The sequence below is a fragment of the Mastomys coucha genome, unplaced genomic scaffold (assembly GCF_008632895.1).
Source record: "Mastomys coucha isolate ucsf_1 unplaced genomic scaffold, UCSF_Mcou_1 pScaffold21, whole genome shotgun sequence".
Taxonomy (NCBI): Eukaryota; Metazoa; Chordata; class Mammalia; order Rodentia; family Muridae; genus Mastomys; species Mastomys coucha.
In genome coordinates this window covers 89310736-89338303 of record NW_022196904.1, presented here as the reverse complement: position 1 = coordinate 89338303, position 27568 = coordinate 89310736, and the positions used below count along the sequence as shown (strand labels likewise).

At 41.5% G+C, this 27568-nt stretch overlaps 1 protein-coding gene across 4 annotated transcripts in view; it reads right to left on the bottom strand.

The window, feature by feature from the left end:
• Positions 1-27568, bottom strand: part of C2cd3 (C2 domain containing 3 centriole elongation regulator) — a 104673-nt gene that overhangs the window by 63910 nt on the left and 13195 nt on the right. For 3 of the 4 annotated variants that reach the window (XM_031387526.1, XM_031387527.1, XM_031387529.1), the window contains 9 exons: positions 18509-18732; positions 17584-17831; positions 14338-14470; positions 13790-13879; positions 9396-9543; positions 4694-4845; positions 3745-3951; positions 2999-3111; positions 266-384 (listed from right to left, as the gene is read on the bottom strand). In XM_031387526.1, the coding sequence (XP_031243386.1) occupies positions 266-384; positions 2999-3111; positions 3745-3951; positions 4694-4845; positions 9396-9543; positions 13790-13879; positions 14338-14470; positions 17584-17831; positions 18509-18732 (1434 nt within the window). Of the gene's footprint in view, positions 1-265; positions 385-2998; positions 3112-3744; positions 3952-4693; positions 4846-9395; positions 9544-9661; positions 9748-13789; positions 13880-14337; positions 14471-17583; positions 17832-18508; positions 18733-27568 lie in introns of those variants that run through there. The other variant, XM_031387530.1, reaches the window with a different exon arrangement.

Genomic DNA, 27568 nt, shown 5'->3' with positions numbered 1-27568 from the left:
AAAAAACCAAAGCAAAATTCCAGACCAGAGCAGGGCAACCTGGACTGGACAGAACTTGCATGATGCTCTGGCTCTGTTTCTGTTATGAGTCAATTTCAGACAAGTCATTGGACTTTGCTGAGTCTCAGTTTCTTCTATGAGATGAAGGTGATAAGGAACCTAATTCACAGAGCTGTTGTGATTATTAGATTTGACAGTGTTGAGCCCCAAATCTGGTTTATCTAGGAGTGTGTCTGGTGTGAATGGTAAGCCTCAAATGAGTTACCTTTTTCTGTGGATTTTTCTTTGCATAGATTTGGAAGGTGAGGTTAGAATCCCACCAGTGCTCTATCATCGGGCCACCAAACTCTACTGGACACACAAATCGCTGCTGGAATTTCACCACTGTGAAAGAGAACAGACACATGTCACACAGCCCAACCAGAGTCATCACTAGTTCATTCACTGACTCCATCCACCCTTTCCAAGTTCTTTCAGTGTGACTTCATACAGTTGCACAAGATAAGCAGAGTAATACTGTTCAGCTTTGCTGTGAGAAATGATCATCAAATGTGTGAACACGGGATACGAAGGAGACTCATCCACATACTTCACTGTGGCCATGGCGATGTGATCTTTTAAATGTTTGTTTATTTACTCTGAGATCAGGTCTCACTATGTAGCCCTGGCTGACTTTGAACTCACAGAGATCTGCCTGCCTCTGCCTCTCAAGTACTGAGATTAAAGGTGTGCATTAATATGGCTCGGCAAATATGACTATTTTGTAAGACAGGTAGGTAAGTGGCTCAACAGAAAAAGTACATAAACTAGATGGAGGATGAGGGATAAATGAATTCATAGAAGAATGAAATTATAAATTCCAACAATAAAACTAAACTAATTTTCTGGCTAATGGACAGATAATCTGAATGCTGTCATTTAGATATCAACTACTGATGCTAGCTAGCCATGTCAGGTGGAATGTCTGTCTCTGAACACACAGGGATTTCTGTTATAAACCGGACCAAGTGACAGTGTTTGTTTACTTTGTCTTCACTGATATGGAGCTTCATCTAGGAAATAAAAAGAATAAAAAGAACCTGAGAATAAAATCAAAGATGTGCTCCTTTTGCAATCTGTTTGCCACCCATAAGATGCACCCATAAGATGATCTTCCTGTTCATTCACTTCTTTTTTTTTTTGTTTTTTTCGAGACAGGGTTTCTCTGTGTATCCCTGGCTGACCTGACACTCACTCTGTAGACCAGGCTGGTCTTGAACTCAGAAATCCACCTGCCTCTGCCTCCCAAGTGCTGGGATTAAAGGCATGTGCCACTACTGCTCGGCTGTTCATTCACTTCTAAGCATGTCTAATAGGTCTGCAGAAACATCAACAACCCAGTTATGTAGAGGATCTGGCATTGAATATTCATTCATTAAAATTGCCTTTGACCTAATTCTCGCTGTTGATTTCTGGCAATCTTAATTCTTGACTCTCATCTTTTCTGTTGCTCTTAGGCAGGACATGGGTCTTGCTATCTGGATCCCTACACAGGTCAAAAGGCCTGGGCCCACAAAACTAACCATGATTGATATGAGATCCATTTCTCCCGCTGTGATAACTGGTAAAAGGAAGATAACACTTATACGTCTTTGGGGTGGCTAGAAGGTCAATTTAGGGGACAGATGGAAAGACACTCTGGGTACAGTATTAGTTCTTATGTACAAGCTGAATCCTGATGCCATTTGGTGTAAAGAATGTCCCTTTCTACCCAGGCACATTCTTAAGATCACACAATTAGTGTAGAGTGGTGTGGTCAAACTGAGGCCCCAGTCTTCCTGGCAGACAGTGTTAGGAAGGCAGCTGGAGGGCAGTAGACTGCCCAGGCTGGAGCAGGTGCTACCAAGCCCAGCGACCTGGGCGACCTGAGCTTTAGTTCCTTGAGCCCACGCCAGGAGGAGAGAAGTCAGAGCTATGCTAGAAGAAGTCCACACCTGCTGCTGCACCTCACACAAAACTAAATTTCAAAAAAATGTAAATTTAAAAAAGGTAATATCGGGTTACAAGAACATATATTTTGGTATTGTAAATATTTACAACAAAAAAGAAAGTAAAAAAGTATCCAAAGTGCAAGCAACAAAAGAAAAGTAGATAAAAGTAACTACATACAAACAGACAACTTAGCCAGGAGGTCTGGCTAAACCTTTTGTCCCAGCACTGGAGAGAGGAAGAGGCAGGTAGGTCTCTGAGCTGGAGGCAGCCTGGTCTACAGATTGAGTTCCAGGACAGCCAGGGCTATACAGAGAGAAAACCTGTCTTGAAAAAACAAAAACCAAAGCAAACAAACCTCAAAACACCAACCACTACCAATAAACTTTTTATAGTTGTGTTGGTTAGTTTTATGTCACTTTCATACATGTTTGAGTGTCAAACTGCATGTCCTGGGGTATGCCCTGGAATTCTTGAGAGCACTTGTTGGTCAACGGGATTTCTACAAGCTCACAGACAGGTAGGCAGGAGTTAAAGGCCCGATCTGGAACAACCCAGTTGCACAGGAGAAAAGAGGACGGGCATAGAGGATTTCTGTTCAAAATGAAGTGGGAACAGCTCTGTGTTTTCCTTTGAGACAAGTAAACACCCCTCTATGTCCTCTACAACAGCTCCTAACCCAGGTTCCTATCCTGCTTGAGTTCCTGTCCCACTTCCTTTGATGATGAACTAAGATGTGGAAGTGTAAGCCAAATCAACTTTCTTCCTCAACTTGCCTCTGGTCACAGTGTTTCACTACAGCAAATACAAACTCTAAGTAAGACAGTACTATAAACACATCTACAGCTACGCATAGTGGCATTCCTAAAATCTCTCTCAGCACTAGGGAAGTCAAGGCAGGATGACTGAAAGTCTGAGGTTGGCCTAATCTATACAGTAAGACCATGTCGGCTGGGGCAATGGTGCACACATGTCATTCTTGAACTCTGGCCAGAGGCAGCGAGCAGCAGAAAACCAGCATGCTTCTTACCTCCATCTGTGATTTTACTGGAGGCAAGTCGAACCACCTCAGTGATCAAAGCTGTCTTTCCCAGTCCACTTTTGGAAAAGCCCACAGGAAAGTGATATTCCACAAAGAAAGTGCTGGAAGAAGAAAATGAAGAGAACCTGTTGCTTTTACAGAGGACCCAAGTTAGGTTCCCAGCACTTGCATGGAGGCCCACAACTGTCTTTAAGGCCAGTTCAATGGGAGCCAATGCCCTCTTCTGATCTCCTTGGGCACCAGGCACACATACAGGGAAAACACCCACACATAAAAAAGAAAAACCAATCTAGAAACAAACAAAACAAAAGGTAGATTATTTTCTGCCTCTCTATCTTTGAAGTTCCCACTTTCAGGATCAAATTGGCTCAGAGATCACTTAGAGATCTCTGATGCTGATGTCTGTTGCTCAGAGCTTTTATCGTGTGCCATGTGGGACAGAGCTTGTTTCTGAGAGGACCCACAGCACTTTCAATATAAACTCTGTGTCTGGGCTCTGAGGCACTAAGCTACAACCACTTTAAGTGTTCACCGCTCTTGTTTTAACTGTAACTGTAAGAGCTGCAGGAGGGCTTCTACCCCAGTTTCCTTTATTCCAAATTTACCTTCACTCTTGGGAACTTCAAATCACTTTTATTGATTGAAAAATGTACATGAAAACTATTCATGTTAGACTTCCTGTTATCAGCCACACTGTCCCCGAATGTCATATTTAGCTTTCGTATTAGCTATACCGCTTTTTTGCTGCTGTTGGCTTTGGTGGTTTCCCAGCAAAGGTTTTGCTGCTTGGTGTCACACGGGGACTATCTGGAGGGACGCCCATGGCTTCAATGATGATTCTGACCGAATGTACTCTGCCCAGAAGAGCCAGTCTATCCACACTTAGTGACATTGCTGGGGTATGGCCTGCTGTTGAGAGCTCTTGCTGGTCAACCGGATTTCTGCAAGTTCACAGACAGGTAGGCAGGAGTTAGAGGCCCGATCTGGAATAATCCAGGAGGAAAGAGGACAGGAATAGAGGATATCTGTTCAAAGTGAAGTAGGAACAGCTCTGTGTTTTCCTTTGAGACGAGGTCTCACTATGAAGCCCAGGCTGGTCTGAAACCCCTGGTCCTCCTTTGTCTTCCATGCTGGGTCAGAAAACAGCTTTTGTGAAGTGAATCTGGTTCTCATCTAAAAGTGTATAAAAATATTCTTTAATCGATCCAAGTATAGGAATGGATGATGCAGAATTAGATTTTTCTAGAAGAAAAGTCTACCTTATTCTGGTTTGCCCACTGTCCTAACCTTGTTATCATGCCACTGTGTGTCCCTTTTCATGTTTCCATATAGGAACTGTCACAGTCAACACACCACAACCATTACTCTGTTTTCTCTATAACCCATCTTCTCATGCAGGGTTGCTTTTTTTGTTTTTTTCTTTTTTGACTTTTTGAGACAGGGTTTCTCTATGTAGCCCTGAGTGTCCTGGAACTCATTATGCATACAGCTGGTTGGTCTTGAACTCACAGAGACCTTATCTACCTACCTCTGCCTACTGAGCTGTGCATTACCTTTTTAAGGACTGAAATTCTTCAATGAATTGCTGTATCAAATCACTTGGGCAGTCTTGGCCAAATCAAGGCCATTTTCCTTGAGGAAAGGCCCCTGATGTTCTACCCTGCATCAACATTCATGGCTCACCTGCTTTTCTTGACAGCTTCTCTTTTCTTCAGCTTGTGCTCATTTGACCCTACAACCTTAGATCTGCCAGAGGCTTTGGACTGGTTCATTGTTTTAGAGGGTTCCACTCCATCATCTTCACTCAGGAAATCACTGGTGCCGACATCAGATTTCTAGAGGAAGATGAACAGAAAGCATGACACTGAAAGACATTTGCTTCAGGGAAGGCAGTTACAGTTGTTTCTCCAAAAGCAAGCAGAATTTCTTTTCATAAACACCATTCTATTACAGAGATAACTAACAGCAGGGGCATAGTTGATATTGCTCCTGGTTATACAAAGTAATCTGTACTTCACAAAGATAGGCTCTAAGTCCATTCAGAGTAAGCAAGGGAAGACATGAAAGTCCTCAGGGAGACCCCTGCACTGACTATCTGCTGTGCTCTGCATTGTGCACATGCAGCTAAGTATCCAGCAAGTTCCTGCCAGGCGCCTTAGCTTGTCTTTACAACTGGAAAAAGCCAGGTAGCTTGTTGTAGCCGCCAGCTATGAGGGGTGAATCCATATTTTTATCTCCAGGAACTCTGAAGTCTGGTTTTCTATCACAATAGAACTGAGACAGAACGGGTGTCAGGATGTCACCGAGCTGGGTGCAAAGACTGTCTTTCCTCCTCCTACCCATGCTCTAAGTTATTTATTCTCATTTTAATTGTGCTTAAGATTAATGATATTTCACAGACTGCCTTCATGAAAGAATTCAGCTGAAAAATTCCCTTTATTTTTGTTTTTGATTAAAGGCACCTACTGTAATTGACTAATTAGCCTCTTGTATCACAAAATGCAAAATAAACAGAAGGAGACATGACATTTTTGGCTTCAAATAAAAAAGGGCCCTCACTCAGATGCTAACCCAGTGTGATCAGGAAAGCCTGGCTGCTCAAGTCTGTCTTCTCTAGCGTCCACCTCTCAGGACCTTTGGGGGCATACTCTGTTGACCCATGATCAGGAGGACAAATTAACTCAAAGACCAAAGTAGAAAGCTTCTTGCTCATAAGTTTCCCTTTAGTACAGATGTGTGGCATGATGACATATGCTTTTAATCCCAGCAGTCAAGAGGCAGAGGAAGAGGCAGGTGGATCTCTATGAGTTCAAGGCCAGCCTGGTCTGTATAGTGAGTTCTAGGCCAGCCAAAGCTACATAATGGGACCCTGATTCAGACAAAACAAAACAAAACAAAACAAAACAAACAATAAAAATGGTTACAGATAAGACAATCAAAATCTAAGTAGGTTCATAGCTTAAAATTAATTAGGGCAAATATAAATTGGGTTGTTAAGAAGCTTGGAATATCAGGAACCAAAACCACACATTGATAATGCTGAATTTCTAAGCTGTGACTATTACTCAATATTAGAGTGTGAAACACATTGCCTTTGGAGCAGAACATGAACATGTTTAGTTCTTGATCTTCCTGATGCCTCATGACTAAGTTATTAAGGCCTAGGTAAAATGTTAAGGCCTAGGTATAAGGATACTTTCTCATATGTTTCTGCTGTTACTAGGAGACCTTCTAATGCCAAGATTGATCACATATTCTGCTATGTTCTGTGCCCTTGGAAACCAATCATGATAAAAGTCAGTAGAACTGCTTTGTATAGTTACCCACAATAAGCTTGGATCCGAACCAATCACCCAGCAGCACTTCCTTCACATGTGTATAAGCTTTTATGGTATTTTCTAAGCCGCCTCTTGGAAGGACTCCAATATAAGAGAGACACCTGCAACTATTTGGAATATGACTTCCATTTTGAGTAGCAGTCTAGTAAAGTTTAAATTCTCAAGACCTCCCTGGGAACTGACATCCTACTTGGCAGAAAGAGACATGTATGTGGGTAACTAATACCCTGGTTGGTAAGCTAAGACAAGAATGTTAGACAAATACCATCCTGGTAGACAAGTTAGGACATGGATATTAGACAAGGCAAGGCCTCTGTTGTCACAGTTGAATATCCCAACCAATGGGAGCAGGATAAGTGTACAACAAAGATATGTTCCTAAGGGAAATCCCCCTATCCCTAAATCCTGATTGGTGGAATAACCTGGCACAGATGTCTGGGATTTTGGGCTTAAAAATCCTATAGAACTTTGCAGTCAAAGTTCAGCTCATAAGCTTTAGCCATGTCCTTAAGAGATTAGGTTTGGAGTGTGGCATTCAATAAACTATCCCTGTTTGACTGAGACTGGTGTCTGAGCGGTTCGTGTGGTAATTCCCAGACCCCAAAACAACTGGTTCAATGTCTCCATCAACAAATACTTTCTGAAGTTACTTTGCTCACATAACATTTGGGGATTACTTAAGTGTTCTTCAAACATTCATTACTCTGTAGATTTATGGAGATGTACTGTCTTGTGGTGATGCAATATAGACAAATAGATGAGTTCTTAAATTCTTTTTTTTTTTTTTTGAGATAGGGTTTCTCTGTATAGCCCTGGCTGTCCCAGAACTCACTCTGTAGACCAGGCTGGCCTTGAACTCAGAAATCCCCCTGCCTCTGCCTCTCAAGAACTGGGATTAAAGGCATGTGCCACCACTGCCCGGTGACTTCTTAAAGCTTAATGGTGATCCTATAAAAATTCCTAAAATTGTATCAGTGATTATTAAACTCTTTTATAGTGTTTCTGCTATTAGTTTCTTTTCTGACAGTCAAAACTGCAATGAAAACTCTGCCATTCTCCCATATGTGTCACCAGTTAATTGCTCTTAGATAGTAACCAGACTTTCTCCTACACAGAGCACATTCCAAGAGTTTGTAAAACAATTAACCAAAGGGAACTATTATAAAAAGGGAATTAATGATTTATTATAGGTGCTAGGAAAGAAGATAAAATATTGACTGGGTTTATCTATACAAAACTTCACTAATAACTTAGTTATGGCTTTCAACCTTCTATGAACCTGTGGAGCTGTGACAGGTGATGGATGGATTTTTAGCCAGATAGCCTGCCCTGACTCCTAATGGATATGTAAACATTCTCTGTTGTAAACTTCTATTTCAGTTTATGATTTGACTTTTTGTGTGAACTTGTGATGACCTTTGTAACATGTGATCATGTATTCTGAAGGATATGTGAGCACTGAGGACAGAGAGATGAGAGGAAGAACTTTCCTTGCTCAGCTTAGGATCTATCTGCTTTTCCCCTTAGACAGCTTTCATAGAAAACCTTTTACAACTTGGTAATAAATGCTACATCACTTCTCAAAGTGTCTCTTTCTCTTCCTGCAACTTCTGTACTAGCCAGCTGAAAGTTAGAGCCTGCTATCTCCTGCTAAGATAGAACAAAGGCCACATTACTAGTCCTCCCCTGTTAGGCTAGGGTGTTAATCGCCTAAGCAGCAGCCTTTGACCCTCAGAAAGAGCAAGAAAGTTTTTAGGATTTTCTTAGAAGTTATCATCAGCAATTCAGTACAGTTAGAGGGCTAGAAAGTCCAGAGACCCTCAGGGTTTAAAGCCACACCGGAGTCCTACTGTCTCCCCCGACCACTACCCTCCCCAGGCCAGGAGGCTCCCGGCAGGCTGAGTGAGCCATGAGGAACATGCCAGGGAGCGGTAATCTTCTACTCTCTCTGCTTGAGTTCCTGCCCTGACTTCTTCAGTGATAGAAGATGTAAGCTGTAAGCTGAAATCAATCTTCTCTTCTCCAAGTCGCTTTTGGTGATAGTGTTACCACATCAACAGAAAGCAAACTAAGACAGCCATTTCTCAAACTAAGACAGCCATTTCTCTGCCTTTCAAAACTCTCAAGTCTGTTAAGCTTTTGTGCCTAATAATATAATTCCCCCCCGCCTCCTTTGCTTTGTCTCAATTCTGGCAGCCCTCTCTGACTTACTGCCAATCCAGAATAAACTACCTTGTATTTCAGCCAAAATTTCCCCCTGACATGCAAAAAAGGAAACTCAGAAGTGTGGTGGTCTGGATATGGTCAGAGTGCATTCTGAAACCCTGGCCCTCAGTGACCAGTAAGACATTAGGCCTCATGGGAAGAGATGCTTAATTCTGCTAGGACAAGTCTTTAGAAGGGATGATGGTGGAACCTGGTCTTACAGTGATGGCTTCCTGTTTGGTGATGTGATCCCTCTCTCATATATGTCATGAGATGGTGCAGCCATCAGAGATAAGTCTGAGCTACACAAACCTCTCTTTTTTATAAAGTTAGCCTTGCTCAGGTATTCTGTTACAGTAACAAAAACTGGACTTATATGAGGAACATGGCAGCAACCCACAACTACTTGTGGAAAGCGATTAGGCTCATTAGGTAGTGTCTAGAAGATGCTAAACCAGCAACAGATCATTTGGCTTGGAAAAAAAAAGTTGGAATAAAGTAGAACTGCCTGAAAAGAATTCCCTATGTACAGATACCACGTAGGTTCCAAGGCGTGCCTGCACTAGCTGTCTCTTAGAAGTGCTCTGAGAAAGCCTGGGGCATACTGGATGCAGGGGATCCTGTATCTGATTCTGGTGCTGACACCTGCTATGTATCTTTGGGAACAAAAGACTTGTGCTCTCTAGGCCTGTCTCTTTATCATAAAACAATGATACTTTCTTCCTCAGCTATAATTATTATTAAATAAGCTATATGCAAAATGAATAGCTTCCTGCAAGTATTAGGGCTGGCTACTAAATGCTGTGTTCTTCATTTGTAGAGCTTCAGATTCAAGGACTTACAGGAACTGTGTAGAACAAGTTCTCCAGGAGACTCTGGTCATACTGAGGATCATTCAGGTCACTGCTGCAATACACATCACTCCCAGGAGACGGGGAATCTGGAGGAGAGCCTAATCCATTCCAGAAATGACCTTGGGATAATTCAGCACTGCAGACAGGAAAAACAAAGCCAAAGAACTTAACAGAAGGTTCAGCAGAGCTCCTCTCTCTCTCTGGCAAAAGTTCCTAAAATTCTAAATGTAAAAGAATGTACACTAAGGACGCACTCTAAGCTGACTACTGGGTGACATTTTCCAGCTCCATTTTCTCTCTCTCAGGATGTCTTCAACAATACTCAAACCCCATTACTGACTTGTACTGTGCTCTCATTCAGCAAGTGGCTGTTGGCCATTGTGTGCTATGGTTGCCATAGAGATGGCTAACCTAGGTCCAGCTGTGCTCCTATAGTGTCTGTGCTCTGACAGGCAGAAGAAAATGGCGCCTATCATTTTGAAAACCAAATGTTTTTGTCAAAAAATGGCTAATTTACAAAAAAACCTTCTTCAATTAAGCAAACACATGTACTTTAGAATTATGACACGGTTAATTTTATATTGAATATAAAAAAATGAATAAAACATTACAAGGAGTTTATAAACTAAGGAGGTAAGTATATAAATAACTATAAACTCATATTTTAAAGAACAATGTATTTTTTATTTTTCTTTCTCTTACAGTAACTAATAATATTATTGGACTTAATACTTTAATGAACATTTATTAATAATAAAGCAGTAATATAAACACTGTGTTGACCTCCAACTTAGTACTTATTATTCCTCAGCTTCCCTTTAAAGCTACTGTTGTTTTTCTTTAATTTTTAAAGAAATGTGCACAATCACGTTCTTTTTTTCTTTTAATTTTTTATTAGATATTTTCTTTATTTATATGTCATATGATATCTCTTTCCCAGTTTCCCCTCCGAAAAAATAAGAAAAAAAAAAAAAAACCCCAACCTGTTCCGTCCCCCCTTCCCCTTGCTCGCCAACCCACCCTGTCCTGCTTCCTGGCCCTGGCATTCCCCTACACGGGGCATAGAACCTTCATAGGACCAAAGGCCCCTTCTCCATTGATGACCGACTTGGCCATCCTCTGCTATACATATGCTGCTGGAGCCATGAGTCTCACCATGTGTACTCTTTGGTTGGTGGTTTAGTCCCTGGGAGCTCTGAGGGTACTAGTTAGTTCATATTGTTGTTCATCCTAAGGGGCTGCAAACCCTTCAGCTCCTTGGGTCCTTTCTCTAGCTCCTTCAGCACAATCATTTTCAAATGAGACAATGTTTGTATATTACTTCAAACACTTTTTAAAGTTTTTTGTTTTATTTTTAAATTCTTTTACTTTTAATGTATGAGTGCTCAGCTGCATATACATCCGCCTGCCTGAAGAGGGCATCAGTTCCCCCCATAGATGGTTGTGAGCCTCCATATGGTTGCTGGGAATTGAACTCAGGATCTCTGGAAGAGCAGCCAGTGCTCTTAACCACTGAGCTATCTCACCAGCCCAAACTTTTTATTTTTATTCTTTGGAGGCCCGTGTGTGAGAGAGCACGTACATGCATTTGCAGACAACCTGCAGGAGTGGGTTTTCTCCTACCACATGGGCTCCAGGGATAGAACTCAGGCTTGGTAAGAACCTTTGTCTGCTGAGCTCTTTTGCTAGTCTCTTGGAACTTTATAACTGCTCTTTTTTAAAAAGTACTCTTGGTATTTTTCTATATAATGGCTTTTTAAAAAAATTAAACTTTTTATCTTATATCTATAAGTATTTGACTATATGTTTGTGTTTGCATGTAATGCATGTCTATGGAGGGCAGATGAGGAAATCATATCTTCCAGAACCTGCCTTACAGTGGTTTGTGACCTACCATGTGGGTGCTGGGAAGCAAGCCAGGTTACAACAGTAGCAAGTGGTTTTAACAGCTTAGTCATCTCTCCAGCCCATCTTTACTAAGGACTGAGGGTCTATGCTGTCCACCATAGCTGTTTGCTATGACACCTAGTCTGTATACAAATTTAGAGATCTTTACTGTTCACTATGTAGTCCTCCATATTTTGTTTTTCATTTTTGCAATTATTTTTTTGAATTCTTACCTGTTTATGATTTATTATAGTATTGAATTTTGCCTGTGTTTTAATAAGATAAGCCCACTCTCAGCATGATTCCTTTATTTTTCTTACCATATATTTCTGGAATTTCAATTATCTAGATATTGAATCTTTTGAAAATGTTCACGATTTTAAACTTTACTTGATATTTTCTAATTTCATTCTTTTTGTTTATTGTTTTTTGAAAAATTTTCCCCTTCTTTTTTTTTCTCTTCTAAATATCCTCTTGAATCTTGTTTTTTGTATAGATATTGGAGGCGTTCTTTATGTCTTCAAATTTAGGCTCTGAGTGCTGACTAAGCTCAATATACAAGCTAGAAGAAGTCAGGAGGATCTTGGTAACTGGTAGCTTAACTAGAAAACTGGGCAGAGTTGGATCATTTTGTTGAGTAAATTTCAACCTGTGGTATCTCAACCTTCTTTATCTTGACCAGACCTGCCTGGGGGTAATGTGATTGTCAGTGTGCTTAGGCATCAAGAAGGAAAAGGGGGCTTGAGGCTAGAGGGGTGGGTCTTTATCCTATGTATGTATTTTCTCTGTTTCCTTTCCTTCAGTGTGCTGCTCACCTCTACCTCAGCTGGGCTTGACACCATAAATCTAGAGCCCCTACAGATAATGCCAATGTCAGTCCTCCTACCTCTGGGGGGAAGCAGCAGAGCTACGATAAGAGTCAGCATTACCAAGAGATTACTCTAAGATGTGCACTAGAATTAATCCAGTGAATTCAGACAACACATCAGGGTAGTCGCTGAGGAGACTGCCAGAGCAGCTCCATCTTCCGTATGGTCTCACCTGCATCCTCTGCCTTCTATCCTCAGACAGTTTTACTGATACTTTCACTGCTCGTCTCCTTTCCAGTTCTTTGATTTCCCTACTCTTCTAGTCTTTGACAGCCATCGTACTACGGTTTAACAGTATATGGTTTAACAGTAAGTGGACATGGAGTACGGCCGTTTACCGTCACTCTACCGTGCACTCCCTGGGTGACCTTGCGCTCCCTCCAGCTTTCAGTTACTGCTGTGGAGCTAACAGATCTCTATTTCTATCCTCTTTCCTGAGCATCAGCTCTGTTGCCTATGAATGTCCCCTAGGCAAGTTAGGTTTACAGACTTTCAGGCCCAAATGTGAGCCATCTTTTAAACAGCTGCCTTACAGCCAAGGGGACTTATATTTGTCATTGTGACACATAGGAGAATAATGTGTGACACATAGGAGCACACAGGTGCTGTGCTTTACTCACTGCCGCCTTCTAAACAGCCAGGACTATATGGAGAAACCCTATCTCAAAAAACCCAAACCAACCAACCAACCAACCAACCAAACACCCCCAAACCAAATCAAAACCAAAAGTGTACATTCCCTTTCCCCCGACAGGGTTGTCTCTGTGTAGCCCTTGCTATCCTAGAACTCACTTTAATAGACCAGCCTTGAACTCAGAGATCTGCCTTCCTCTGCCTCCTGAGTGCTGGAATTAAAGGTGTGCACCATCACCTCTTGGCAAGTGTGCATTCTTTTTTTTTTTTTTCCGAGACAGGGTTTCTCTGTGTGCTCTGGCTGTCCTGGAACTCACTCTGTAGACCAGGCTGGCCTCGAACTCAGAAATCCGCCTGTCTCTGCCTCCCAAGTGCTGGGATTAAAGGCGTGCGCCACCACCGCCCGGCGGATTCTTAAACACATGTTTCTCGTATATGTATAACACATTGCTTTTAATCTCTCCAAGACAGTAATGTTTATAGTAGTTATTCAAGAGACAATACATGATGAGTCTGGTTTCAGTGCACATGTTAATAACATTCACAACAATAGCTACCAATAATCAAAGTGCAATGCGCTAACTCCTTTATATTACATCATTTCTGATCCTCACTGCAGCTTTGCAGAGTTTGCAAGGTCTTTTGGTGCTTCTGTAGCTGAGATAACTGCCTAAGGCCTCAATGCTAAGTAACAAACATCACATTTCAACTTGACTCTAATTAAAATCCATCACACCACATTAACACGGATGAGAAGAGCAGGAAGACAAGAACAGAAAGCTGGATTAGGGGCTATTTTGTAAGCAAAGCCCAAAAAACAGGCTATTCACTGGCTTAGCCCAAAGAAAAAGCTACCCACTGGCTTTTTATTTAATGGGCAAACAGTCCTAGTTTAAGGAGCCAGAAAGGAGCGGGGCCAAGGAAGTATCGCTAACAATGTACTCAATGACCTGGAGAAGCTTTAATGAAAGAAAGCTAGAGAGGAATGCTCACCTGCCCAACAGCAGCTGTATAGCTCTGGTGTCAGCCAAGGGGAGGAGGTGGTCTGCATTGTGGCCTTTAAACTGATTCTTAGATGAGTTCCTAGTACCAAGGTGTGGGAAAATACTGTCAGGAATAGCTAACAGATAGGAAAAAATTTAAATCCTAACCAAGCTAAGAAAGAGTAGAAGGCACTAGTCTGACTTAGAAAATTTAGCATTTTTAGACTTACCTGCCTTAAATGTATATGAAACTTTACACTTTACAAAGTTCTTCCCAACATTAGAATCCTACTTCATTTATGAAGGGAGGGGGAAAATCTTCATTTTATATAACAGGCATTCTAGTTTAGAGTGTGAAGAATTTATCCATTTATATATTTAGCAAACATGGAAGCTAGGTGTTAGATTCTGAATTAGGTTAGCTTCTACTATAGGCTCAGCGCACTAAGAATTATTTGCTGGACATTCCTGAGATTATCCCATTCAGAACAACAAAAAAGGAGACCAGTCAACAGCTCAGGAAGTGAACTGCAGGGACTGTGCACGTCCCTAACTTACAGTGTTGATGATCTGGGAACATCTTCTGCCATAGGAGGAGGAACTTTGTCCAGCAGCATACTAGTATCTGGGCTGGAGTTCATTGCAGAAATCAGCATGGCATTCCGCAGCTTATTGCCTTGTTCTAATAGAGCTGAAGGCAGTAAAAATAGAAAATGCACACATCTGAAGTACAGCAGGACGGGTTTCAATATCCAGTACTTGTCCTCCTCAGGGTGACTCTGCAGTGGCCTCTGCATCTGTTCTCCCATTAGCCTGGCAATTCCTTGAGGATGTTCACTTAACAACATTGTTTGCTTGGTGTCTGCCTTGTGTTTAGAGGTGTTACATCAAGGAGTAAACACTCTTTCCCAGAGAGACTGATCTTACTGTGGGAGTTGTTATGTCTCCCAACTGCTGTCTGTACATAATGGGTTTAATGGTACCTATAATTCATTTTTATAACCAGATACCTTATTCTCTTATTTGTAAGAGTCTTAATATCCTTAACCAAGAAACACCTACAACTATGTTAGCCAAACTTGTGGAAAGCAGTCATACCTATAACTATCTAGTCTAAATTTGTATTTTCATGAATGAGAATGCCAAAATGAAGCCCATGCTCAGTTAAGTTCCCATGGCAGGATGATGGAAAAACTGAGATGAACCCACAGCTTTAGATTTTTTTGACAAGTAGAAGTCACTTCATCCCTTAGGTAGTAACAGAAGCAGCAATAGCAAAGGGCACTTATAAGCCCTTACCCCGTGCCAGGCATCACTCTTACTACTCTGTAACATCCCTCTGAGATGATAAGTACCCTGTCTGTAATACAGGTCTGTAATGCAAGCATCCTTTTGTCTATGGTTTCACTTTCTGAAATTTCAGTCAAAAACATTAAATGGAAACTATGTATTCCAAGTTTAATTTGTGTATTATTCTGAGTAGTGTGATGAAATTTTAATCTATTCTTTTCTATGCTGGACCCGAATCATCCCTTTATCTAAGATTGGCCACACTGCATATTCTATCTGCTTCTGAGTCTCACAATTGCTATTTCATTTCTCAGATTTATCATTGTGACATTTTAAGAAGGGTGCTTGCTGTGTTATCAATCTGAGTTTGATCCTCAGAACCTACATGGTTGGAGGACAGAACCAACTCTTACAAGTTCACTCACAAGAGCAAATACATGTAAAAGGAAAATTTTAAGTGAGGCTAATCATCTCTACCACATGTGGTTTTATTGATAAAATTCTGAATCTAAAATACTTGGCAAGGAGTAAATATATACTTAGTGATGCTTAGTGAGTGGGAGCTGTTGTTGCCTTCTGGTTAAAGTCCCCTTGGTAGCTCTTGTATCATAACTTCCTTAGAAGAAACTTGCATCCCCTCTTCTTCTTTGTGATGCTTGTGGGGCCTCACATATGCAGGGCAAACATCCCACCACTGAGCTATGCTTCTAGTCCTCTTCAGATCCTCTGCTATCCTTGTCCCCCTTTCCGATCACAGGGTTTCTCTGTGTAACCCTGGCTGTCCTGGACATGCTTTTGTAGATCAGGATGGCCTTGAACTCACAGAGATCTGCCTGTCTCTGCCTCCTGAGTGCTGGGATTAAAGGTGTGTGTCACCATGCCTAGCTTTGCTACTTTCTTAAAGAGGCCTTATTGTGACAATTGACAATTTCTGCAAAACTAGCATCCTTTCCTCTCATCTTCCTTGCTTAATTTGCCTCCACTGTAATTACCACCATCTAACATAAATACTCTGGGATCCCAGCTGCAGACACTGTCTAACAAGGTTGTGGAACTTGGCAATGGCACCTTGCTGGAAAAGTGGACCACTAGGGCAGCCTTGAGCTTTTCTAGCCTTGGCCCCACTTCCTGTCCTCTCTCTATGTCCTGACACAGGACCCAGTGTGGTCAGCTGGCTCAGGCCTTCCATGCCAGGATCAACAATACTCTTTCTCAAACCATAATCCAAAGTCAACTCCCTGTCACTTGATCACAGCACTAAGAAAAGTAGCAGACGAAAGAGTAAACCTTTCTCTCCTACGTCTGTGGTGTTCTGTAGTACTGCAAATACAGTAGAACTTAACTCCGGTTTTAAGCAGTAAGATCACCTGCAGCACTGAATGTCCTCATGAAGACTAGCAGTTTGCAGCATGTGAAATGAATTTGGTACCACCCTAGCTGCCTTAAATCATTTGGGACAGATAAAAACTAATATTGTAAGAAGAGCTTTACCCTCATCTCCAAACTTGTAAAGGAAGGATCTAATTTATATTCTCGGGTGCACATGGGTGAATAACATGTCTCTGGAGGACATCAAGGGAAATAAGCATAGAAAGACAAAAATCCTATCTTCTCATGTATTTGTGGAAGCAGACAATAGACAATACAGGAGAGGCTGTCGTACATAGGAGGGCAGGGAGGGATAACCTGCAGGTACAGGGTGATAAGGAGAAACATCTAGTGTTCCATAGCATCATAGGATAACTGCAGTTGGCCAAAGAATGTAGCAAAATAGTTGATAAAAAACATTTTTTTTTTTTTTTTTTTTTTTTTGGTTTTTTGAGACAGGGTTTCTCTGTGTAGCCCTGACTGTCACTCTGGAACTCACTCTGTAGATCAGGCTGGCCTGGAACTCAGAAATCCACCTGCCTCTGTCTCCCAAGTGCTGGGATTAAAGGAGTATGCTACCACCGCCCAGCCACTTTGTGTTGTTTTTAAAATTACATCAGTGCATGCGTGCCTGAGCATGTGTGCCTGCAGTGGAGTAGGAGGAGCATGCCACCTGAGTATGTGTGGAGGTCAGAGAACAACTTGTAGGAGTCAAGTCTCTCTTTCACCATGTGGGTCACGGGGATCAAACTCAGGTCAGCAAGGCTTGGCGGAAGAATCTGAGCCATCTTACTAGCACCATAGAGGACATCTGAAACATTCTTAACACAGATAGATGATAAATGCCTGAGATGACTCATGTCAGGTGGAATGATTGCTACCTACTGTATACACATCCTAAAACATCTTACTGTAGCCCACAAATACACACCATTGCCACTTACTAATTTAAAGTAAAAACATCTAAGCAGTAATCACTTAGCAGTTTAGTAGAGCTGCCTTTCCATGAGTCCCTGGATGACACCAAGTCTCATACTTTTATTTGGCTCTTTAGTTCGTAGGGAAGTCTTGCTCCCCTTTGTAGCCTGGCTAATAAGCAGAGCAAACCCAATAAATGCAGCACAGTCTTAGGTAACAGACACATACCTGAAAGGAGGTCCTTTGTAGGGGGGTTGTTTGAAGATAGGATGCATGAGTCACTATGACTCTTGGCAACTGTACTAATGTGTGGCTGAGACTCAGAGCTGTTCAGGAGGGACAGCTGCTTCTGTGGGGCTTTGCCTCTCAGAGTTCCAGTCTCTACATTCGTCCCTTGATTAAGGTGATGCTGTAGTCCACACAAAGAACTCTTTACTGCATCGGAATTTTCTGCAAAGTACAAGTGGTCCTTGCCCCTGTTAGAAAGAAACAATGTCAGGAGCTTATACCCCATCTTGGGAATACTCCACTTCCTCAGAGTTTTGGGGATCAGTGAGGACACTGAAGCTGGGGCTTCGGGACAGGTGGCTTCTTCTGCAGTGTGATTTTGTGTATCTGCTTTTAATCTCCTTATAAAATCTTGATCACAGTTGTGGGTTGTTCCTTAAGTGATACAAAATAAGACACCAACACACAGAGAAAGGGAATGTGTATGTGCCTGCCTAAACGGACTCTGATACAATGCAAATGCTTCACAAGTAATTACTTAAGATAAATATGTTTCTCATACTCCATTTTGTTTCACAAAATAATTCCCTTTCCCTTTTTCCCCTCACAGATAGTATCAGCAAACTTTTTAATCACATGTGTACACTGGCTTCTCTACTAGACTGTGAGCAGTCCTTAAAAATGGTGGTTTTGTGACTGCTGTAATTGGGGCATGCTAAGCATGTATTCTCCCTGAGTCCCAGGAGTTGTGTCTTGTTTACTCTGCGCCAGTCCCCGGTACCCAGCCACGCTGGCAGTGGGAACTTAGGAGCTATCTGCTGAGAGAGTGACTGTGCTTCTGTCTTCAGCTCTTTAGTCTCCCACAGACGACACAGAATGGGAACAGAGAGTGGCAGGCGTAGAGACGCGGAGATGAGATCATTACCTTGGTGTGGTTGACCTGCTGCTGTTGCCTGTTAATTCTTTCCCATCAATTTTGATGGTAGGTACCCTACAAGACCTTGACAGGATCAAAGACTGGTTGTTGCTGGATTCAATATTCTCTCTGAGTTCTCGCTCAGATAAAAGCACATTTTTTGTCACTTCAGTGGCAGGAAGAGGTTTGTAGCTGTCATAAGTTTCTGACAGAGGCTCCAGGGCAAGTGAGACCTGAAAGAGAATGAAGTAGAACAAATTTTCTTCAGCTTCCCATAACTAACTAAGATTTCCTCTCTGACAGAATTCCTCAGAAGACTAGGTCTTGTTTTCTGCCTACCTCAAAATCCTTTCTCACTAAGCTCCTGAGACTCCCCAATCCTGCTGACTGAGACAGACCAATTGCCTTTGGTTTCCTCTGAGCACTACTGTGTGCCTTTGTTTACGCCAGCCTTGATTCTTTATGTCAGGGCAATGCTGTCAAGGCCACTGCCTTCCTCCAGTTTCTCCTTACTCTCTCTCAACCCACCAATACAGCCACTTTTACTACTGAATACTTTCCTATAGGCCAGCAAAGTGCTGTGTTCCTCATTTAGACACACTTCAGTGATGACACTATTCTGTCAGGAATTTATATTATCTTAAGTATAAGAATAAGGAAAAAAAAAGCAGAGGCCATATATGGTGGTACACACCTATTAATGCCCAGCATGTAAGGGGCAGAGGCTTATTTGTATCTTTTACTTATCACATTGACAGATTATGCATCCCTTGAAGGCATGAACCATATTCTCTAGTTTTCTACAGACTGATTAGCACAGTGCCATAGGTATGGCATTCATGTCCAACATGTCTGAGGTTCTGTTAAAGAAACGACATGGTGTTTGCTTGCATTCTTACTGTTTGTGGCTTGGCACAAAAAAGGCCCTACTGTCCTGCTAGAGGTAAAGATGAAAAACACTAAGAAGAGAAACTAAGTTTCTGATGCCTGAGATAAGCTCTTGCTTGTAGTCCAGCTTTGTGTGTGTGTTGGGGGGGCAATGCAGGAAGATCCTTAGAGCCTAGGACTTGGGGGTAACACAGCAAGACCTGGTCTTAAAAGAAAAGACAAAGCTCCCTTAGAACTCCATTCCTGTGAGTTCAAGTACACTATTAAAGGGGCTGGAGAGATGGCTCAGTGGTTAAGAGCACTAACTGTTCTTCCAGAGGTCCTGAGTTCAAATCTCAGCAACCACATGGTGGCTCACAACCATGAGAAAACAAATTAAAAACAAAACAAAACAAACAAAAAAAATAACCTATGGGCCAGAGTGAATGGGGCCGGAGCAAGAGGAAGAAGGGAAGGGGGAAAAAAGGTTCTTCAGTACCAGTAAGATGGCTCAGTAGTAAAGGCACTGGCTGAGCAGGCCTGGAGATCAGAGTTCAATCCCTGGAACCTATGTTAAAGTAGAAAAAGAGAACTGACTCAATGGCTCTAAGCAGCTGTCTTCTGATCTTCACATACACGCTGTGGTATGTATACATATACTCTCCCTCTCCCCCTTCTTTGTCTCCCCCCCCATCTCTTTCTCTTACAAACCTAAAAAAAAGTTCTTCAGTCCCCTGAAAAGCCAACTGAGAAAAACATAGTGGGTAAGTGAAATAAAATGAAAGAATATACCTCAGAGGTAAGAAAATAACATTACTAAAAAGTTTAATTTTCATGACAGAAACAGGAGAAATAGTTTAAACAGCCACAGATAATTAAATAATGAATGACCCAACACAAAAAAGAAAAAAATTAGTTTTTCAGATATATCTGAAAAGGTCAATCAATATCTTGGCTGGGCGGTGGTGGCGCACGCCTTTAATCCCAGCACTTGGGAGGCAGAGGCAGGCGGATTTCTGAGTTCGAGGCCAGCCTGGTCTACAAAGTGAGTTCCAGGACAGCCAGGGCTACACAGAGAAACCCTATTTCGAAAAACCAAAATAAATAAATAAATAAATAAATATTTTGTGTAGAGAAACTACAAACTCAAACTCAGAAAATCAAACCTACATCTTACAGGGAATACTGGCCTTGAACCAAGAAATATAAAAATCCTTCAAATATATTCATCAAAACTTTCCTACAAAGACAAACACCAGGAATGCAGTGTGATGAATACTGTGGCTGTGACCATGGAACTGTGTCCTCCCCACAATCCTGGCTGTTCAAATGTAAATGTCATGCTAAATACAACGCAGCATTGGAGAAGCCCAGGAGGCATGGGGAGTAAAAGCACCCCTGCCCTTATGGTGAACTTGCTGACTGGCCAGTGGGGTTGGCTTTTCCCTAAGGAGACTCAGTACCAACCAACCCGCTGTGACACTGCAGTGGACAACCCAGAGAAAAACCCAGAGAAAAACCTTGAATTTTCCTCAGCATTTGGCAACCAAACTTAGGGCTGGCCTAACTTATCTGCCAATATTTATTGATACTAGCTAGCTCTATGCTAACTGCCTGGGACAGAGAATTACTAAAATACTCTGTCCAGAAGATTATGGATGGACCTTACAGTGGGAATTTAAATAATCTAAAGCCCAAATGTTACTGCTCAGGTAAGAATGTGCACTAGGTGATCTGGGAACACTGGGAAGACAGCTGCGCTTAGGGAAGACGTGCGGAATGGCTTCCTGGAGCACAACACAAATACTCAGCTCAAAGTACCAGATGAAGCTGAGGTAAATAAAACATTGCAGACTAAGGAAAAACATCTAACTTTGGATGCATCAGAAAGACGAAGGAAGCAGTGACTAGTAACCCCTGGACTTGACTCCCAAGCCCTCCGCTTCTCTGTTTCTCATACATCCCTCATTCATCTCTTTCCCCACTCTGCCCATCTCACTGAGCCACTCCTCGGTTATGTTCACTCTGTTAATCTCTCTGCCAGTGCCATTAGTGAGTCAGTGCCTAGCCCTGTCTGCTTGCCTATCTCTCATGCTGGGAGCTGAATCTGGGTCCTTATGCAAGTTAAGCACATGCTAGATTCCCAACCAGATTTTCCATGTTATGCAAACTATTTTACTTTTTAAACTGGAGATTCCTTCCTTAAAATGTCTTTATGTTCTCAAAGTTTTCTCCAAAGCAAACAGTTTTCATCTGTCAGGATAAGGGAGCTAACACACTCTACCATCTAAATATATCACCCTCTTCTGAAGCCCACACCATCCACATACACCATAAATACACCACATGCGTCTCCCATGCATAACTGAGCCATGTTAAGGATGCTCATCTGCCTTCTAGCAATGACTCAGGGCCTTTTTGGTAATAAGTTGCCTACAGTTTTCTACTTATATCTGTGGTATCTAATGTCCAATTTTCAGAATTATGCTGGGCAACATAGCATTTAAAAATGATTAAGCAATGCTTTGAAAATTACATTTCTTGCAAAAATTGGTATCTCTGACTTTTCTTGAAAAATTAGAAGATCTAGCAATGCTAAATCCTGTTCTCACGTGGCAAAAATGAGCTGGAATAGACTAGTGACTTGGTCAGGACACGTATCCAGTTGCACAGCATATCCCAGTGTGAAGCAAGGTGATAGCCACTCTCTGTTGTGACATATGGGGCTATGATTATTTTAATTTCCTATAATAAAATTTATAAAATCAATTTTATAACTGTAGTTTTATGACTTTTCACATATGTATACATACATGTAATCACCACAATCATGAAAGGAAACAGTTCCATCATCCCAAAAAACTCATGCTCTTTTGCAGTTACACCCTCCTCACTGCGAACCGCTACCATCCGACTCTTTCTAGGTAAAGGCCATGGTCTCGAGTATAAGCTTTGGAGCTTCTTTGGAGAGTTGGTGTTGTAAGCGTTTATGCTTTTTACCGACTAGAAAACACGACTGGTGTCTTGTCACACTCGTTACTTTTCTGCACTCCTGAGGTAAGCTCTTGGAGGTAGAGCTGTTCTATACAGTTCAGTACAGCCTGGACAGTGCTGGCCCCAGTTTACTGATATTTTCTTGGGGATTTTGAGGTCTAGGTTCGTAGGAAATACTGTTTTTCTATTTTCCATCTCTAGTTTTGGTACCAAAGTGTTACATGCCTCAGAATAGTGCCTTCTCCTCATTGATTTTTCTGGAACAGACAGTAAGATTGATGGTATTTTTTTCTTCCCTTAAGAATCTGAAAAATGGGCTGGTGAGATGGCTCAGTGGGTAAGAGCACTGACTGCTCTTCTGAAGGTCCTGAGTTCAAATCCCAGCAACCACATGGTGGCTCACAACCACCATAATGAGATCTGGCGCCCTCTGCTGGTGTGTCTGAAGACAGTTACAGGGTGCTTATGTATAATAATAAATAAATCTTTAAAAAAAAATGATGTTAACCATTAAAAAAAAAAAAAAGAATCTGAAAAATTCCCCTTAGGATGAACAACAATACGAACTAACTAGTACCCCCAGAGCTCCCAGGGACTAAACCATCAACCAAAGAATACACATGGTGGGACTAATGGCTCCAGCAGCATATATATAGCAGAGGATAGCCTTGTTGGTCATCAATGGGAAGAGAGGCTCTTGGTCCTATGAAGGTTCTATGCCCAGTGTAGGGGAATGCCAGGCCTAGGAAGCAGGAGTGAGTGGGGTGATGAGCAGGGGGAGTAGGGAGAAAGCAGGGTTTTTTATTTTATTTTATTTTTTTCTTTTTTTCGGAGGGGAAACCAGGAAAGGAGATATCATATGACATGTAAATAAAGAAAATACCTAATAAAAAAATCCATTAAAAAAAAAAGAATCTGAAGAATTTGCTAATAAGGTCATCTAGGCCTAGTGACTCCCTTTTTGGCAGGTCTGAAACTACAAATTCAACTTTTACAAATAGCCCCAGGTCTATTCAGGCCACTTCTTCAAGGTGTTCTTGTAGTTCACAGCCTGGGAAGAATTGGGCCATTTCATTTAAGTTGTCAAATTTCACCATGTAGGTTTGCTTGTAGCATTCTTTTAATGTCTATGAGTTCTGTAAATCTGCTGTTTTTCTTACAGCAGAGGCAAGAGGAAAGTGGAGTGTTTCCTTTTAAAATGAATATATACTCACTGTACTCGGTGATGGTTTTCATAATGTGGGCCTTGTGTGTCTGTGTGTGTGAGTGCAGGCATGGGTGTGCCATGATGCTGGGTCCAAGTCAGAAGACAATCTTAGGTGCTGGTGCTCACCAGTCTCTTGCTTACCAGTGCGTAGACAGGCTAGCTGGCCCATGAGTTTTTAAAGATTCTCTGTCTCTGCCTTCCATCTTGTAGGAACACTGTGATTACAAACATGTCCTATCAAAGTCCAGCTTTACATGGGTTCTTTAGATCTGAACTCAGTCCTCACACTTGCACAGCATACACTAAACTCCTGTGCCATCACCAGACTTCTCATGATATTTGAACTCCAGTATATTCTGTGCTTTAAGCCAGTGTCCCCCACTGTCACCTGTTCTCCTCCTCAACCAACTAAACCCCTTCATCTTCTAAAACAGCCTTGATTCTACTTTTATATCATATGTGAGTGTATTGTAAAAAAAATGTAATGTTTCTATGTCTATGAAGGGAGAAAAGGAGACTTAGGAAATTTAAAAGAAGTGAGAACAGGTATGTTTCATTATGGAAGAGAGTATATTTCTAATGAGTAATATATGGGCAAAATGTTACGGTCAAACGTTATATCCATACTATCATGAAACAGGAATACTGAAATTCAAGGAGATTTTAAAAACTGAAGCAAAGTGAAGGCAACTCTATAACATGACGTCAGACAGACAGATGAGCTAGAAAGAATCAAAGCCTAATATGGATAGTCAATTTTTTACTTATTTTTGTTGTTTGATTTTTCAAGAAAGGGTTTGTCTGTGTAGCCCTGGCCATCCTGGAACTCCCTCTGTAGATTGGCTGGCCACAAACTAGATATCTACCTGCCTCCGCCTCCTGAGTGCTGGGATGATAAGTTTTTTTAAAGGACTCCCATCAAATGTAGCTGGATTTGTGCATAGTTAACGCTATGTGCATATGTAGGTCTAACGGAATGCCCACTGTGCAGGATGCTAGTGGTAATGTTGCATATGCTCATGGTATAATGGATCCCCATTAAATTCTCTTCAGAATCTTATTGACTCCTATACTGTTACAAGAGGCTTGACCAACTTATTTTATAGAGGGCCAGGATAAATATTTTAGGCATTATTACGTATTTTTCTTTTATAGTTAAAATATAAGAAGTCTTTCTAGCTCAGATGCTAGGTGGGAACCATCAGGCATCACGCTAGCCCTTTTTTGCCATTGCTAATTTCTCAGTCTTGTTACTCTCACTGTGCTTAGCACTTCTCGAATGTGTGTGCTTTGCTATACCGTTCCAACAGAGAGTTTCTGTGGTTTCATCTCATTTCATGCTGGCAACAATGCTTTACACACATTTACAAATAGGATGTTGATGGTCAGCAAGTATTAACGATGTTTTAGTTAGGGTTTCTATTGCTATGAAGAGATGCCATGACCATGGCAAGTCTTATAAAGGAGAACATTTAATTGGGACTGGCTTACAGTTTCAGAGGTTTAGTCCACTATTGCCATGGTGGGACATGGCAGTGTGCAGGCAGACATAGGTGCTGGAGAAGGAGCTGAGAGTTCTACATCTTGATTCACAGACAGCAGAAGGAGTTGGTGTGCCACACCAGGCAGACTTATAATACCTCAAAGGTTGCCCCCAGTGATATACTTCCTCCAACAAGGCCACACCTTCTAATAGTGCCATCTCCTATGGGCCAAGCTTTCACATACATGAGTCTATGGGGGCCATTCATATTCAAAGCACCATAAATGATTATCCAGTAAACATGAAAATTAGTTTGGTGGGGCTGGAAAGATGGCTCAGTGGTTAAGAGCACTGACTGCTCTTCTAAAGGTCCTGAGTTCAAATCCCAGCAACCACATGGTGGCTTACAACCATCTGTAATGGTATTTGACACTCTCTTCTGGTGTGTCTGAAGACAGCTACAGTGTACTTAGATATAAGAATAAATAAATCTTTTAAAAAATTAGTTTGGTAACCAACTTATCTTTGTCCACATCTAATTGCTTGTTATTGAGCATACGGGTACACACGTCTAGGCACAACTGCCTGTGACAGCAATGTGGAAGCCAAGACTGAGCTAGGGATGTTTTCTTCCATCACTTTTTTTAAACCATATTATTTTGAGACAAAGCAATCACTGAACCTGGTGCTCTCCAGTTCAGCTAGACTGGCTGAAATCTGCCTGTCTTTTCATCCCAGTGCTGGGGTTACAGGAGTATGCAGCCATGTCTGGCTTTCCACATGGGTTCTGGGAATCCAAACTTGAGTCCTTAGGCTTATACAGCAAGCACTTTACTGAGCCATCTCTGCAGCTGCATCTTCTGTGTTCTGTCTACTGTACCCTCGCTCTGCATCTGCATCTTCTCTGTTCTCTCTGCAGCTGCATCTTCTCTGTTCTGTCGACTGTACCCTCTCTCTGCAGCTGCATCTTCTCTGTTCTCTCCTCTCTGCAGCTGCATCTTCTCTGTTCTGTCTACTGTACCCTCGCTCTGCAGCTGCATCTTCTCTGTTCTCTCCTCTCTGCAGCTGCATCTTCTCTGTTCTGTCTACTGTACCCTCTCTCTGCAGCTGCATCTTTTCTGTTTTGTCTACTGTAGCTGCTCTCTGCAGCTGCAGCTTCTCTGTTCTGTCCATTGTATCCTCCTCTCTGCAGCTGCATCTTCTCTGCTCTGTCTACTGTATCCTTCTTCACTATCATTTATCGGGAAAAAGGAATTTTTTAAAATGCTTTTTTATTTTAAAAGTTATTAATCTTATGGCTATGTGCATATGAATGCAGGTCCCTGTGGTCAGAGGAGTTGGAGCTCCTAGAACAAGAGTTGCAGGCAGTTGTGAGCTGCCCAGCATGGGTGCTGGGAACTCAATTATAGTCCTTTGGAAAAACAGCAAGTACTTTTAACCACTAAGCCATTATTTCCAACCCCGGAAAAAAGGAAATTTAAGTTGTTGCTTCACCTTTACTGTAACTGCTTCTTATTTCCAAACTCCTTATCTTTCAGAATCTGACTTCTGTCTTAATCTTCTATTAAAAACAACTCAGCAATCCAATGACCTTTAAATTTAAAAATATATATCTTATTACATAAATTACATTTAAATATGATCAAAAATAGTACAGCTACTTTGGAAAACTCTGGTAGTTCCTCAAAAAAGTTAAACAGAGTGCCATATCACCCACCAATTCTACTCCTACGTATGTGCCCAAGGGAACTGAAAGCACATGTTCACAAAAGAACTTAAACAGAGATGTTCACAAAAGCCAATAAGCCCAAATACCAGTTAACTGAAAACAGACAAACAAAATGAGGTCTGCATATAAACTGAATGTTTTACCCACAAGAAGGGATATATACTAAACCCTTAAAAACTTTATGCTAAGAGAGAGAAGCCAGTTTCAAAAGAGCACATAATATTCTGTATATATGAAACATCAGGCAATGTATAAGAAGAGAAAGTAGACTGGTATGCCAGGGGTTGGGAATGGGGATCATGGAAGAGTGGGAGGATAATGAGTACAGTATTGGTTTCTGGAATGAAAGAAATGTCCTAGAATTAGAAAGTAAAAAAGTCCATATAATTTCATAAATATACTTTTAAAAATCTGAATTGTACACTTTAAAAGGATGAATTTCATATCTTCAAATTATATCTTGATCATAAAATAGCAGCACCACAAAAGGCCACAGCGAACCCTACATGCCTACTGCTATTATCATTACTTATTTCTCCTTATGCATCAACCATGTGCATACATGTGGTACCATCTTAACTTCCTTTTATCATCAGACTACCATTATAATTCTGTTGAAGAAAATATTTCATTTCTCTAGAACTGAAAAGCACTGCCATAATTGACCCTGAGAATGCAGAGCTTGCTCTTCCTTTTTGTGGTGTGTCTGTTAAGATTGAGGTAAATGCAGAGTGAGTACCAGGACAGCCAGGGCTACACAGAGAAACCCTGTCTCGAAAAACCAAAAAA